The sequence below is a fragment of the Octopus sinensis genome, linkage group LG8 (genome assembly GCF_006345805.1).
Source record: "Octopus sinensis linkage group LG8, ASM634580v1, whole genome shotgun sequence".
In the NCBI taxonomy this organism is placed as follows: Eukaryota; Metazoa; Mollusca; class Cephalopoda; order Octopoda; family Octopodidae; genus Octopus; species Octopus sinensis.
Window position 1 is genome coordinate 38,474,818 of NC_043004.1, and position 18,042 is coordinate 38,492,859.

Genomic DNA, 18,042 nt, shown 5'->3' on the forward strand with positions numbered 1-18,042 from the left:
CATAAAGGAGGTAGCAGAGCGGAGGCCAAGAACTACAGACCTATCTCTCTGACCTCACACATCAGCAAGGTCATAGAACGAATAGTCAGAAGGAAACTAATCACCTTCCTTGAAGAAAATGACTTGCTACCTGACACCCAACATGGTTTCCGACCAGGAAGAAGCTGCTTAACTCAGCGCCTACAACACTTTGCAAAGGCCTTTGATAAAGTCGATCATGGAATGATATCTCACAAACTGCGTGATCTTGGCATAGTTGGAAAATTGGGAGAATGGCTTCATGATTTTCTGAAGGATAGAAGTCAGGTGGTAGTAGCCAATGGGGCCACTTCCATTAACACGCAAATAGTGAGCGGTGTTCCGCAGGGCACTGTTTTGGGACCACTGCTGTTCATAATGGCCCTCTCAGACATGCCCTCAGCCACGCAGAGAGCCACGATCACAAGTTATGCAGATGATACAAAAGTTTCACAGGCAATACAGAACCCTGAAGACACTAAACACCTGCAATGTGAGCTGGACAAAATATACAAGTGGGCTGAAAAGAATAGCATGCAGTTCAATGCTGAAAAGTTTCAAGCTTTATGCTATCAGCATGCAAAACTAAATGCAATACCCAATGAATACAATGGACCCGGAGTGATTGCAATCCCAGAGGCACAATCAGTGCGTGACCTGGGTATTTACATGAGCGATGATGCAACCTTTCATGCACATGTTGCTAAACTGGCAATGAAATGTAGACGGCTGGCCGGATGGATTCTTAGAACCTTTAGAACAAGAGAACAAGAAACCATGATGGTCCTCTGGAAGACACTTGTCCTAAGCCACTTTGACTATTGCTCTCAGCTATGGCCACCATCCAGTGTCAAGTTGATCACAGGACGTGAGGCGATCCATCGAAGCTACACGAAGAAGATAGCCTCTGTGCAGCATATAAGCTACTGGGAAAGACTCAAGAGATTAAAACTCTATTCCTTGGAGCGTAGGCGAGAAAGATATGCTATAATATACATCTGGAAGATCCTAGAAGGAATTGTTCCAAACTTTGGCATCGAGAGTTACACAAATGCCAGAACTGGGCGCCACTGCGTGGTGCCAAGGACTCCAAATTTGCCATCAAGATGTAGGACAAGATACTGTGATAGCCTGGGCTTCAGAGGCCCACAGCTCTTCAATATCCTCCCGAAGGACCTGAGAGACCTGCATGGGGTGGATGCAGATGTCTTTAAAATAAAACTGGATCTCTTCCTGTCAAGTGTCCCAGATGAACCAACTTCACGACAGGAGGTGCAGATGAGGGCAGCTGCATCAAACTCTCTCATGCACCAAATGGCAGTTGCTAAAAAGCATTCGTGAAGTAAAATCATGTAGCAACACCGAATGGCAGTGCTCCAGCATGGCCACAGCTCGTGAGCTGAAACTAGATAAATAAAAAAAAAACAAATATATATATATGTATGTTTTATATATGTATCTGTGTGTGTGCGTGTGTGTGTGCGTGTGTAGATAGATAATAGATGCGTACACGTAAATGAATATATAACATTATTTGTATTCCCTTATTGTCGAATGTAATCTGTAAAAAATAAAATTCTAATGTTTCTTTTATTTTCTAGATTATTGCAATAACCAACCGTTCAATATTTACAGCAGCATATGCTGTAGTTCACAGGTGACATCTATAACTGGTTTTAAACGGCCTGCGTGTTGCGGAAATGTAGCATTTGACAGAGATGCCAGTATATGTTGCGGTGGTACAGTCACTGCAAAATCAGCAACAGTAAATGGATGTTGCGGTGCGACAGCTATAGATTTATCCCTTAAAGACTGTTGTTCCGGTAAAGTGATTGACAGACTAACAAAAATATGTTGTGGTGCAACAGAAACTGCTAGAACATCAATATATGATGTTTGTTGCGGGACAGTTAAAATGGATAAGACCAAGAATCTTTGCTGCGGTGGTGTTGTAAAAGCTATAGCAACTACTTTTCCAACGGGAAATAATATCGTACCAAGCACGTATGCTTGTTGTGCAGATGCAATTTTCGAAACACGTACTCACTACTGTTTTTACGGACAAATATATCCGCGAACCAATAGGGTGCCATGGTGGTAGATGCCTCAAGATGATCACCTTCTCCCTCATTGGTAATTTACATGAAGAAATAAATTTCATTGGCATGTAAGAATTAACCTTTCGTTCTGTTTATTTTATATAAGGAACATTCATACACCGCATTCTCTATTACCACTCTTAACACAAACATGCACACACACATACATACATACATACATACATACATACATACATACATACATACATACATACATTCATACAGACAGACATATATATATATATATACACACACTCACGTATATATATATATATATATATATTATATATATATATAATATATATATATATGTATGTATGTATGTATGTATACACACACAGACACTTATACACACATATATACTTTATTAAGAAATATGTGAAGTCATTACAAAAAGTGTTACTCAGAGTTTCACGTCCCGTTTCAATTTTGGTTGAGAAATAAGGTTATATGTATAAATATACAATTCATTGATAGATACACATTTGAAATAGGTTTTGTTTCATTGGTCCTTTCAACTAACGGCATTTTCAATAACTGGTTATATGAAATTAAAATTATGATTTAAAATCGTATTTAAAATCGAAAATCTTATTTTAAATATTTTAAATCAAAATCATATTCAAAATCATATTATTTAAAATCGAAGAAAACATCAAAAATTAGATTTAGAAGGAGTAAACCTGTATATCGAGGGTAAATAAATTAACAGTAAAATAAATTTAAATTTTATATTCGTTTATAACAAAAATATAGGCTTACAAAGAATTAACATCATAAAAACGCATATACATTTACTTATACATATACATACCAAAAGACCAAAACATACACATATACACTAAACATACAAACGTTCGTACATGCCTTACATATATATACAGACAAATATAGGCAAAATTAATATATACCTACCAATATATATATATATATATATATATATATATTATATATAATATATATATATATATATATATATATATATATATATATATATATATATATATATATATATATATATATATATATATATATATATATATACTGAATTTCTCTCAAAATAAGTTAAGGAACTTACATATCTAAAGCTTTCGAATACATATAGGATCAGCTTTAAACCTGTAATATCTACACTTTCTGTGAATACCTATAATTTTTGTTAACTGAGTATTCGAAAATGTAAATATCCTCTTCATTCCAAGAACACTACAGTTTTCTCTGTTTGGACAGACAAAAGATCATCTCCAGTAAATTTTAAAACCTTCATATCTACAATTTTCTGTAAAATTTTTACGTTCCTTTTCTTTTAGTTCATTTTTCGGGGCTAATGCACTTTCGCACCTCTCCTTGAAAAATGCATTTTTGGGGAAATTATTTTCGGATTCCTACGTTTTAGATGTCGGAGATTGCGAATATGCAAAACAAAAAAGAAAAAAATGTTACCCCTACTCTTAAATTTTGAACTTTTTCGAAATTTTTTCCCCTTATGTTTTAGACGACGAAGATTCCGAATATACAAAAAACTACGTTTTCAAAATTTTAAATTCAGTAAGCATATAATGTCTTCCTGGGTTAAAAACAATAGTACGCCGTCCTCTATAGGAACACCACATTTAGTTGACAAATATATTTTATGAATAAATGGACAGGGATAAATAGATAGAGAGATAAATAAATAGATGGATGAAAAAGTTCAAAATTTAAAATTGAAGGAGGGGGCGAAATGTGAACCCCTTATTAAATTTTGTAACACTAACCATTAAACAATAATGTTTGTTTCTCATAAAATGGTGTATTTAATTTATATTAAATTCTTATTTACACAAATAAAACGCAAATTCTCTTCACTTTGTTTTTGTCTGGATTTAATTTCGATTTGCATATGCTCGTCAATTCACTATGATCTCTTTCAAGTACACAAAATCAAAAAGTTATATTTGGTTGGAGGTGAGGTTTGAGCTAAATCTAAAACATTTTTTTTGCATATTCGTAATCTCCGAAATCGAAAACGTAGGAATCCGAAAATTTTTTTCAAAAGACTGAAATTTACAAGGAGAGGTGCGAAACTGCATTAGCCCCCACCACCTTTTCCCTGAATATTCGAAATAGTAAACATCCTTTTGATTGTAAGAAACGCCACAGTTTTCTCTGAAGGGGCATACAAATGAACAAATGAAACTTTAATATCTCCAACTTTGTGTGAACATATTGTGTTTCCTTCTTCCCTGACTAACAGAATATGTAAACATACCTTTTATTGTAACAAGTCAATTAAATACACGATAAAAAAATTGAGGAAGTAAGCACCTACCAATATATAAATACTGCACAACTATAAAAACTGTAAGCCACAGTAAAACTTTTGAAAAGTAAAGAGAAATTACAAAAGAAAAAGAAATTCAGAAATTCAGAAATTCAAAAATCCAAGAAGGTGAAAATCTCTTCCTCCTACTATTTCTAAAGATTGGAATATCTACAATTTCCTGTGAATATTGTAAATCTCCCTCAAAATAAAATTACCTAGGAAGCTTACATACCTACAGATTTCGAACGCAAAAGCTAAAAAAAAAAACAACATTTAATATCTACAACTACTGTGTGAATACCTATCCTTTCCTTTCTAACTGAGTATTTGAAAATGTAAGCATCCTTTTCATTGCAATAGTCCTATCATCTTCCAAGGGCACTGTCTGTCCCCACTGATCTTTGTACTGTGTTTGGTACCACTAACACTGATTCTGAGGAAAGCAAAAGCTGGGTATGTATTCAAAAGCCGCCAACAAGAAGTCAACCAATTGTTATTCATGGATGACCTGAAACTTTATGGTAAAGATGAATCCCAAGTCAGTTCCCTCGTTGATACGGTGTACACCTTCAGTGCTGATATCAGAATGGCGTTCGGACTGATAAAGTGTGGTGTGTTATTCTTGAAGAAAGGCACAATCAAATGTCGGGGAGTTTATGAAACAGATAGAAGAGACGGGCTATAAGTACTTGGGGATTTTGGAAAGGGATAAATTGATGAAGAAAGAAATGACAGAAAAATTTAAGACGGAGTACTTGCGCAGACTGAGACTGCTCCTTAAGTAGAAATTAAACGGACGGAATAAGATGGAAGTTATCAACCCGTGGGCGGTTTCACTTCTTATATATGGAACAGGGGTAATCGCATGGACGATAAACGAACTAAACAGCTTAGACAGAAACACAAGGAAGTTGCTAACTAGATATTGGTCACTCCACCCAAAAAGTGGCACAGACAGACTGTATGTACCAAGAAACAGAAGGGGAGGAGGACTTGTTGGATGCAAACACAGCATTAGAGCAGAAGAAAACAACATAGCATGGTATGCAAAAAATGCCACAGAACCGCTATTATTACAAGTAAAAAGGTCAGGCTTGTGTAGGATGAAAGATTGCAAAGATAAAGCACTGTACAAGAAATTGAAAACGAATGAAACTGAAAATAGGTGGGTAAAGAAAGGAATGCATGGTCAATTTCCTAGGGATGTTGAAGATAAGACAGACAGAGCAAAAAGATGGCTGTGGACGACTAAAAGTGTTTAAAACGGGAAGCGGAGGGTCTAATCTGTGTTGCCCAAGAGCAAGCACTAAGAACAAACTCCATAAAGTACAGAATAGACAAAACAGCAGAAAGTGATAAGTGCAGAAACCGTATGGCATATTACCAGCCAATGTACGCATCTCCATTGGATACTTTGCAACAATTATGAACTTAACAGAGCAAAAAATTGGTACGACCACAAACCTGAAGGCATTGTCGAGAATAAAAATGCAAAGATCCTATGGAATTTTATGATTCAGTGCGACCATGAGAGAGAGAATAGGAAGCTTGGAACCGCTCGAATACTCCGGAAGGTGCTCGAAAAGTAAGAGGCTTTACCTTAGTTCACTGGTGGTGAACAGCTGACACTGTAGTACATCTCCAGCGTTAGAAGCTGTGCAAAGGCAATAATAATAATAATAATAATAATAATAATAAGTCCATCTCCACACATTCTGCAGTTACTTGTTATATTTCTTTTCATTACATGTTTTTGGTAATTTCTGGTGGGGAGGCTTTGGTCTTGTGCTGCAATTAAAAATCCTTCTGTCTCTGCTTTGAGTCCTGAGCTTCTCAACCATTGTTGTGGTTTTTCTTTGTCTATTTCTTTTGCATTTTATTTAGTCCAGTATTTACCATGAAGGGGCTTTTCTTGCCATCGTTTTATCATGGTTCGTTGCTGTTCTATTTTTAGTTTGGATTTCATTTGTTTTATAGCTTTTGTTGTTTCTTCATCTTCTTCTTCTTCATATTTGTTAGGTGGTATGATTTCTTGTTTGTATTTGTCAGCTTCCTTAAATACTGAGAACAGTTTTTGTTTTACTCGTGTTTTGCCGCCATTTGTATCAGTTTTCTTTCCTTCTGAAGTAGATACTTTTGCAGTCCTATGGTGGTTATTTTATAGTAGTTTTCCAGCTGTATAAGTTCTCTACCACCATCTATACGTTTGTCATTTGTAGCGTATAGTTTTAGGTCATACATATATAACAGGTGGCTGATCGTTTTGCCGTAACATTTATATCCGCATCCAGTTCTATTTAGCATATCAGATAGAGGTGACAGTGCCAAGCAGAAAAGGAGTGGAGAGAGCGTGTCTCCCTGGAATATTTCTCTTCTAATGGGGATGGCTTTGGTTTTCATGAGTCCCTCTTTTGTTTGGAGCTGTAGCATTGTTTGCCATTTATTCATAGAGTTTCCTATGAATTTTATAATTGTTGGTGCTACCTTATTATTATTATTATTATTATTATTATTATTATTATTATTATTATTATTATTATTATTATTATTATTATTATTATTATTGTTATTACTATATGTTTGACTTTTGCTTTACATTTGTACAACTTGGCGCCAAGTCTCACGCAGAGACCTCAAGAGACAAGTTGGAAGTTCATGTTGGTGTTATGCCTAGGGTGCCATATATTTGGCTTTGTACTTAGTGTTGTACTAGTGAATGTTTAAGAAACCATAAGAAAATTATATTTGTTTTAAAACTTGAGATTATATAGAAAATATTTTACGTAGGATATGAGCAGTTCCCATGAGCACTATCTTTCGAATTTCTGCCATTTTCGATTTCCTGGTATCTGAGTTAGGTAGCAATCAGCCCATTTTGCTATCATTCCCAGGGCACCTATGACAACAGGTATTGGTTTCGTCTTCAGGTTCCACATTTTGCTTATTTCTATTTCAAAATCTTTATATTTGCTCAGTTTTGGTAGGTCTTGACAGTTATATTGATTGGGACCATCATATCAATGAAGGGGGATGTTTTTTGTCTGAATTCTTTCAGTGAACTAAAGTACACCCCTTTGTTTTTGAGCACCTTTCAGTGTATTCGAGCAGTTCGAAGCCGCGCTTTTTCCTGCAAGTGATCCACACTTATTGCAGCCCCTATTTGTTGCATGTACTTCTCAAGATTTTTACTCAGTGTTCCCAGGAATAGAGATCATTATTATTATTATTCAGTAGTTTTATTTTTATTTTTATAGCGTGCTTTCACTTCACTACCGAGCGCAGCTCTGTGTGCCTTGGGTATGTGCTGTGATTTGTTGTGATGCTCTGATGGTTATTGTATGGAAAGTGTTCTGCGTAGGATGTGTGCAGTGCCTAGTAGTGCAATTTTCTGTATGATATATGTGTTTGTAAGTCCTGGTGTTTTTGTTATGTATTTGTCTGAATATTTTTTTATCATGCCTAATGCACCTACTATGATAGGAATTGTTTCTGTTTTCAGATTCCACATTCTAGTTACCTCTATTTCCAGGTCTTTGTATTTTGAGAGTTTCTCCATTTCTTTTAGAGACACGTTGTCATCTGCCGGTACTGATACATCAATTAGAAAGCATTTTTTGTCTTCATGGTCTCTGACAACTATATCTGGTCTGTTGGCCTTAATTTCTCTATCTGTGTGTATCGGCATATCCCAGAGTATGGTTGCTTTCTCGTTTTCTGTGACCTTTTCTGGTGTGTGCCTATACCATCTTTTTTCTGTTGTTATTCCATAATGTTGGCATAGCTTCCAATGTATGTAGGTTCCAACTCTGTCATGTCTGTGAATATATTCCTTCTTAGCCAAGACTGGGCAGCTAGAGATAATATGATTTATTGTTTCTTGTCCATCTCCACATATTCTGCAGTTACTTGTAATATTTCGTTTCATTACATGTTTTTGGTAATTTCTGGTGGGGAGGCTTTGGTCTTGTGCTGCAATTAAAAATCCCTCTGTTTCTGCTTTGAGTCCTGAGCTTCTCAACCATTGCTGGGATTTTTCTTTGTCTATTTCTTTTGCGTTTAGTTTAGTCCAGTATTTACCATGAAGGGGCTTTTCTTGCCATCGTTTTATCATGGTTCGTTGCTGTTCTATTTTTAGTTTGGATTTCATTTTTTTATAGCTTTTGTTGTTTCTTCATCTTCTTCTTCTTCTTCTTCATGTTTATTAGGTGGTATGATTTCTTGTTTGTATTTGTCAGCTTCCTTAAATACTGAGAACAGTTTTTTGTTTTGCTCGTGTTTTGCCGCTATCTGGATCAGTTTTCCTTCCTTCTGAAGTAGGTATGTTTGCAGTCCTATGGTGGTTATTTTATAGTAGTTTTCCAGCTGTATAAGGCCTCTACCACCTTCTATACGTTGTATATATAGTCTTTCTATGTCAGATTTTGGGTGATGCATCCTAGATCCTGTCATTATATTTCTTGTTTTCCTGTCTATTTTGGTCAGTTCATTTCGTGTCCAGTTAAGGATATTGTAGCTGTAACTTATAAATGGGACAGCTAAAGTGTTGATACCTATTATCTTGTTTTTAGCATTGAGCTCTGTGTTTAGTATTGATCTAACTCGTCTATAATATTCTTTTTTTACTTTCTCTTTCATTTGTGTGTGTTGTGTCTTATCTAGTTCATGGATTCCTAAGTATTTGTAAGTTTGGCTTTGGTCTAATTCTTTTATTTCATTTGCTTCATCTAGTGTGATGTTGTTACTCTTAACTAGTTTTCCTTTTTTCATGGTTACTTTGGCGCATTTTTCTAATCCAAATTTCATATCTATTTCTTTGGTAAATCCATGAACTGTCTTTAATAGTGTTTCCAGCTGTTTGTCATTTGCAGCGTATAGTTTTAGGTCATCCATATATAAAAGGTGGCTGATCGTTTTGCCGTAACATTTATATCCGCATCCAGTTCTATTTAGCATATCAGATAGAGGTGACAGTGCCAAGCAGAAAAGGAGTGGAGAGAGCGTATCTCCCTGGAATATTCCTCTTCTAATGGGGATGTCTTTGGTTTTCATGAGTCCCTCTTTTGTTTGGAGGTGTAGGACTGTTTGCCATTTATTCATAGAGTGCTCTATGAATTTTATGATTGTTGGTGCTACTTTGTTAATGGCTAGTGTTTCGAGGATCCATGTGTGGGGGATGCTATCAAACGCCTTTTTGTAGTCAATCCAGGCCATACTGAGGCCTTTCTTCTTTCTGTGGCTGTCTTCAGTTATGGCTTTATTAATCATTAGTTGATCTTTACAGCCATATGAGCCTTTGCGGCATCCTTTCTGCTCTTCTGGGAACAGTTTGTTTTCGTCCAGGTGCATGTTCAGCCTTTGTGATATCACTGCAGTAAATGCCTTGAACATAGTAGGGAGGCAGGTTATTGGTCTGTAGTTTTCTGGTTTTTCTGTTTCATTTGATTTGGGAATTAAGATGGTTTTCCCCTTCGTGAGCCATTCAGGCATTGTCTCTGGCTCTGCTAGTACGTTGTTAAAGTTTTCAGCCAGCTTTTTGTGCATTCCTGTTAGATATTTCAACCAGAAGTTGGGGATCTTGTCATGCCCAGGTGCCTTCCAGTTGCTTAGTCTTTGCAGTGCCTGGGTGACCTCTTCAGTTGTTATGGGGGTCCAAGTTTGTTCAGATGCCGAGTTTGTTATTTTGATACTCCTTTTTTTTGGTGGTTCGTTCGCCGACCATATAACAACAGAAAAAAGATGGTGTAGGCACACACCAGAAAAGGTCACAAAAATCGAGAAAGCAACCATACTCTGGGATATGCCAATACACACAGATATAGAAATTAAGGCCAACAAACCAGATATAGTTGTCAGTGATCATGAAGAAAAAAAATGTTTTCTAATTGATGTATCAATGCCAGCGGATGACAACGTGGCTCTAAAAGAAATGGAGAAACTCTCAAAATACAAAGACCTGGAAATAGAGGTAGCTAGAATGTGGAATCTGAAAACAGAAACAATTCCTATCATAATAGGTGCATTAGGCATGATAAAAAATATTCAGACAAATACATAACAAAAACACCAGGACTTACAAACACATATATCATACAGAAAATTGCACTACTAGGCACTGCACGCATCCTACGCAGAACACTTTCCATACAATAACCATCAGAGCATCACAACAAATCACAGCACATACCCAAGGCACACAGAGCTGCGCTCGGTAGTGAAGTGAAAGCACGATATAAAAAATATACTACTGAATAATAATAATAATAAGAATAATAATAATGATAATACCCAAGGCACACAGAGCTGCGCTCGGTAGTGAAGTGAAAGCACGCTATAAAAATAAAACTACTGAATAATAATAATGATAATAACAATAATAATAATAATAATAAAAAGATGGGCTACATTTGTCTTGGTATAAAAGATGGGCTACATTTGTCTTGGTATAAAAGATAGGCTACATTTGTCTTGGTATAAAAGATGGGCTACATTTGTCTTGGTATAAAAGATGGGCTACAGCAAATATTCTGCTCAATACCACAGATTTGCTTGTCAGTTGTTTGACCTTAACCAGTTGACCATGTCCCTTAGTGGCTGACGATATGTGCATCTCTGATCACGAGCAGAAGTAGTGGGGGAGCATCATAGCCATGTGTTGAGAAGGATTCTTTGGGGTTTGAATAATTCACCTCTGGAAACATGGGTGTTTCGTTCAACGTCCTTAAACAACCCTTATTCAGGGACCTTTTGAGCGGGATGGGTTACTCGATCTGAAGAAAATTCTAACTGGGCTCCACCTGCAAGGTCATGTGCTGTTTATCTTGATATGAGATCACCATGTCGCGCACATATGGTTGTGATGCATGTGCCTGGTGTACCCTTATCAGACGGGTAGTCATGATGGGTATACTGGGCTTCGTATATTTTACCCCAGTGTCACTTTGATGGCATGCTCTGCTCGCTCACTCAATAATAATAATAATAATAATAATAATAATAATAATAATAATAATAATAATAATAATAATAATAATAATATAATAATAATAATAACAACAACAACAATAATAATAATAATATATAAAAAGGTGTTAATGTACTTCTTCAAGAGCTGATATAAATATTGCAGGCTAAAGCGTCAACAGTCAAGAGATATGACCTAATAATTGAATAATATAGAATCAACAGATTGTTCCGATAAGGCCAGAAAAGTGTTTATCAAAAGCCGAGTGGAAAGGTTAACCACAATGTGAGACTTGACCCCGAAGAAAGTAAAAGCTTTTGAAGTAACAGCTGGTATATTGGAAGAAAGCATAACAAAAATGCTAAATAATTGAAGCAATTAAGGTCGGAAATATATGAAGTGAAACAGCAAATAAGAATAACGACTGAAATGGTAAATGAACAGAGAACAAAGATCCCAAACTAGAAATGCCCAAGACCGTATGGGGTACAAGGGTACTGGCTGAAAAATTTCCCAGCACTACACAGAAGAATAGCCACGCTAATGTATATAATGATTAACAACAGTGTACAAATCCCAAAAGGATCCCAGTATAGGCAGTGCAGTGGATAATTGCTGCCTTATCACCTATCTGTCTCTGATATGGAAGATGCTGACAGGAAGAGTATCTAATAATGTGTATAACTTCCTGGAAATGAATGACTCACTGCCAGTGGAACAGAAAGGGTGCAGAAAGAAAAACCGAGGGTCTACAGACCAACTTCTGATAGACAAAATGGTACTGAATGACTGCAAGAAAAGGCTTAGTAACCTGAGCATGACGTAGATGGATTATAAGAAAGCGTATAACATGATCCCATATTCAGAACTTGTATAGTTGTCTTATAACATAAAAATTTTATTAGGGGATCAATGAATACAGAGTTAACTTCACGTGGAAATTTTATGTCGATGGTTACCAAGAGATGCATATTTCAAGGAGATAGTCCATCACCATTGTTGTTTGTGATTTGTATGATACCCGTCACAAAGATACTACGGAACGTGACATCGGGGTACATCTTGAAAAGTTGAGGAAAATTAAATCGTCTGTTATATAAAAGGATGATTTAAAGATAATTGGAAAGATCAAACGTGAAATAAATGACCAAGTCTCAACAGTGCAGATATTCAGTAAGGATATCGGAATGTAATTTCGGACTAAAATATATTTTTTCTCTCTCTCTCTCTCTCTCTCTCTCTCTCTCTCTCTCTCTCTCTCTCTCGCTCTCTCTCTCGCTCTCTCTCTCTCTCTCTCTCTCTCTCTCTCTCTCTCTCTCTCTCTCTCTCTCTCTCTCTTTATATATATATATATAAAAGAAATATTGAATTTCTAAATGTCTCAGAGAGACATGAGCGGTGGTGGAGCGATAGAGTGGTTGTATACTGTCAACTTAACGTGACAGTTCCGTAAAGGGGATCACACCACTGCTATTTAGCCCTAGGAAGCATCGACGCTTCCTGTCGGCTTTGACACATTTCCTGTGTCCTTATATTTGCGAAGGGGAAACAAATAGGGCTAAATAGCGGTGGTGAGATTCCCTAGCTAGTGGGGGTGCTTGTCTCCCCTTCGCAAATATAAGGACACAGGAAATGTGTCAAAGCCGACAGGAAGCGCCGATGCTTCCTAGGACTAAATAGCGGTGGGGGATTCCCTTTATGGGACTGTCACGTTAAGCTGACAGTATACAACCACTCTCTCTCTCTCTCTCTCTCTCTCTCTCTCTCTCTATATATATATATATATAATATATATATATATATATATATATATATGTATGTATATATGTATGTATATATGTATTTATGTCTGTATATTTGTGTCTGTGTTTGTCCCTCCACCATAATTGCTTGACAACCGGTGTTGGTGTGTACAGTGCAGAGTTATCCCACGGCGAAAAAATCAAGAATATTGAGATTAATGTAAATAAATATCTGGGGGATTTTAGAATACGACAAAATGAAAGAAAGTGAAATGCAAGAAAGTTTTAAGCGGAAGAAGCAAATTAATTACGGGAAGTAGACTCAATGGAAAAATACAAAGACTAGGCAATGAACGCATGGGCTGTTTCCTTAATGCGATATGGCGCAGGTGTTGCTAGGTGGGCAAAGAACGAGTGAGAGGAAATTGACAGGGAAACTAGAAAGGTGATGTCAATTAACAAGGAACTACACCCCAAACGCGACACTGACAGACTCTATGTGGTTAGAAACAGAGGATGGTAGAGGTCTCATAAGATGCAAGATCATGTGTTGTCAACGAGAAGAATAGTCTGGGATGGTACATGAAACAGCAGAGTGAATCCTGGTTTGTCGCTATTGGAGATAACAATATAATACATACCGAAAATGTGATGCACACACAAAGATTTCAGAAACAAGATGAATTATAGTACATAACTGAATGATGAAGCCACTGCATGGACAATAACTCAGAGAATCGAAGTAAAGAGCAAGATATTTGGAGATGGCTAAAAACAAGTTATCTGAAAGGATGCACTGAGGCATTGGTATGCAGTGTCCTGGAACAAGCTCTAAGAATTAATTACACCAAGTTCCAAACATATAAGAATAGCAAATCGTCCTTTTGTAAGGTGTGTGGCAGCAGAAACGAGACACTCTCACATATTGTGAGTTGTGTGTAGCAAGCTGACCCAAATACACTACAAATGGAGGCACGATAACATGGATAAGCTCGTGAACTGGAGGCTGTGGGAAAATTACGGTCTGAAGAGAGCACAGAACTGATGCGAACATGAACCAGAAGGAGTCACCGACAACAAGGAACATAAGATACTGTGGGATTTTAGAATCCGATGTTACTCTCTATTCAAGGTTCGGAGACCACATATTGCCGTGGTATTAAGTCGTCAAGTATGAAATTTGTAGAAAAGAAAAATGTTTGCTAATGTTTTATAGATACGAGGGATAGTTTTATTCATCAAAGTATGCACCCATATCGTGAATACACTTTTGCCATTTCAGCGTTAGCTTGTCCAACCCGGAACTATAAAAGCCTGGCAATCTAGAGTTAATAAAATTTTGTAAGGCCGGTTTTACAGCATCGTCGGAATTAAATTTTGTTTTTCTATCAAAAAGTTATCCAAATTCTGGAAGAAGTGGCAGTCAGTGGGAGCAAGATCAAGTGAGTATGGTGGTTGACAACTCTTGTAGTTTCACCAATGTCATTTTTGCAATGTGTGGTCTGGTGTTGTCTTGCAATAAAATAGGAGTGAATCTGTTGACTAATCTAGGCTGTGTTTTGTAAGTTTCTGCATCATTTGGTCCAGTTGGCAGCAGTATACTTCGGCCGTGATTGATGAACCAAGTTTAATGAAATCATAATGAACCACACAGGCACTAGACCACCAAACACACACCATCAGCTTCTTTTGATGAATTTTGCTTTTTGGATTGTGCTTTGGTGGCTAGTGGCTAGTCTTTGTCCAACCATTGTGCTGAACGTTTTAGATTGTTGTATTGGATCCAATTTTCATCGCATGTTAAAATTTCGTTTCAAAAATGTTTCTTTTTTTGTGTCAAGTAGCATAATGCAGGCTTCTAAACGTTGCTGTTTCTAATTTTCATTGAGTTCATGTGGAACACACTTATCCAACTTTTTTACTTTAGGTGAGTCAATATTGTTTGCTTCCTAACACCAATCAACAAAGCTAATTCACGGGTACTTTGAGATGGATCTGACTCGACGGTGGCTTTCATGTCATCATTATCCAGATTTATTTCTGGTCGACCGCGTTGCTCATCTGTGAGGTCAAAGTTACCAGAACGAAATTTTGGAAACCAATTTGATTCTGCCTGGTGTGTAATAACATTAGAATTAAATACACCATTAATATTCCGAGCTGTCTGTGACGCTCTATTTCCAAGAAAGAACTCATATTTCAAAACTGTACGAATTTCCGACTTATCCATCTCTAAACAAAAATAGCAAAAGACGACTTAGAAATACTTATAAAGCGCAAAATTAGTTAGATTAAAGAAATGGATGTGTCAGCTTTCTAACAGAAATAAAGATTGTCTAAATATAGTAAAAGCGCAAAATGAGCAGCTATCAAAGTTTACAATATATCTTACTACAAATTTCATACTTGAACACATAATAGATAAAGGAAAACAAGAAACCAAGATCATAGATATTGCAATACCTGGAGATGCACGCATAAGTAATAAAGAACTAGAAAAGATTGAAAAGTATGATCTACTAACAGAGGAAATTGCAAGAATGTGGACTACGAGAAGAGTGTCTGTCATCCCAGTAGTTGTTAGATCACTAGGAGGACTAAGAACTAAGTTCGAGAAATATGTCAAACAAATTGGAATTGGCATAAGAGCAGAGCAAGCCCCAAATTCTGCTCCCTTGGGGGAAGCTAGGATTTTGTGATTGACACTCGGATGTTGAATGTCTCCCACGGCAATTAAAAACCAAGTATCAAAGCGTATACTGTGCGGAAAGAGACCCTGTGAGACATCTGACAGCGGTCTGCTGTCCGCTTTCACAGAATCTACCAAAACAAACAAGACCAAATGTTCTGAATAGTAACGCAATAATCATAATCATCATCGTCATCAACAACAACATAACAACAAAAACAACAACACCACCACCACCACCACCAACAACAACAACAACAACAGCAATAATAATAAAAATAATAATAATGATAATAATAATAATAATAATAATAATAATAATAATAATAATAATAATGATAATAATGATAATAATAGTAGTAGTAATAATAATAATAATAATAATAATAATAATAATAATAATAATAATAATAATAATAATAATAATAATAATAACAATAATATTCTCTTCATGGATGACCTGAAATTGTATGGGGGATCTGAAAAACATAGATTGCTTAACCAAAAGAGTCCAGAAGTGTGGTAGAGACAGTGGTATAGAATTTGGGATGACCAAATGCTCAGTTTTTAATATGAAAAGAGGGAAGAACGCATGCTGCGGAGGATTGTGGTCACCATCAGGAGACACCCTGTGTGAGCTCGATGGTAGGGGATATAGACATTTAGGAATTTTGGAGCTGGATGAGATTCTGCACAAAGAAATGAAAGTCAAGGTCAGCAAGGCGTATCAAATAAGGGTGAAGATTGTGTTGAAATCCAGCCTGAATGCCAAAAATTTGATTACCGCAATGAATATCTGGGCAGTTGTGGTCAGATGTAGTGCGTCCATCCTCAAATGGACTAAGGAAGAAATATCAACACTGGATAGAAGCATGACGCTGCAATGGGGCGCTACACTATAAAGGAAACGTAAACAGAATATATATGAAAAGAAAGAATGGTGGCAGAGTTAAACTAAAGCAAAATTCCAGCAATGGCTGAGAAGTTCAGGACTCAAAGCAGAAACTGGAGGATATCTAATTGTAGTATAAGACCAAATCCTCCCCACCAGAAATTACCAAAAACATATAATGAAAAAAAAAAACATAACAAGTAACTGCAGAATATGAGGAGATAGATAAGAAACAGTAAACCTTATTGTCTCTGGCTTCCCAGTCCTTGCTAACGGAGAATATATTCACAGACACAATAGAGTCTAAAAACAGAAACAATTTCTATTATAGAGGGTGCGTTAGGTATGATAAAAATATATTCAGATAAATACATAATAAAAATACTAGGACTGAGAAGTATATATAACATACAGAAAATAGCACTGCCAGACACCGCACACATCCTACGTAAAACACTTTCAATAAAGTAAAAATAAAAGCATCACAACACACCACAGCACGTACCCAAAGCACATACAGCTGCGCTCGGTAGTGCAGTGAAAGCCCGTGATAAAAATAAGACTACTGAATAATAATAATAATAATAATAATAATAATAATAATAATAATAATAATAATAATAATAACAACAACAACAACAATAATAATAATATATAAAAAGGTGTTAATGTACTTCTTCAAGAGCTGATATAAATATTGCAGGCTAAAGCGTCAACAGTCAAGAGATATGACCTAATAATTGAATAATATAGAATCAACAGATTGTTCCGATAAGGCCAGAAAAGTGTTTATCAAAAGCCGAGTGGAAAGGTTAACCACAATGTGAGACTTGACCCCGAAGAAAGTAAAAGCTTTTGAAGTAACAGCTGGTATATTGGTATAATAAAAAAAAATAATAATAATAATGATAATGATAATGATAATGATAATGATAATGATAATGCTGATGATAATGCTAATGATGATGATAATGATAGTGATAATGATAATGATAATGATAATGATGATGATAATGATAATGATAATGATAATAGTAATAATAATAATAATAATAATAATAATAATAATAATAATAATAATAATAATGATAATGATAATGATGATGATAATGATAATGATATTGATAATGATAATAATAATAACAACAACCACAACAACAACAACAATAATAATAATAATAATAATAATAATAAGTACCAGACGGTGGCAATGCCCTGATGAAGTACCAGACAGTGGCTCTCGTGGCTCCTGATCTTAACTGATTGGAAGTGTTATCATGTACATTGTTTTGTCTTGGTATAAAAGATGGGCTACTGCAAATATTCTGCTCAATAC

At 35.9% G+C, this 18,042-nt stretch overlaps 1 protein-coding gene across 1 annotated transcript in view; it reads left to right on the forward strand.

Moving 5' to 3' along the window:
* Positions 1 to 2,196, forward strand: part of LOC115214801 (galaxin-2-like) — a 33,819-nt gene extending 31,623 nt beyond the window's left edge. Inside the window, exon 2 of the mRNA XM_036505360.1 lies at positions 1,620 to 2,196. Coding sequence (XP_036361253.1) covers positions 1,620 to 2,119 — 500 coding nt within the window. The 3' untranslated portion in view covers positions 2,120 to 2,196. The remainder of the gene's footprint in view (positions 1 to 1,619) is intronic.
* The last annotated feature ends 15,846 nt before the right edge of the window (positions 2,197 to 18,042 follow it).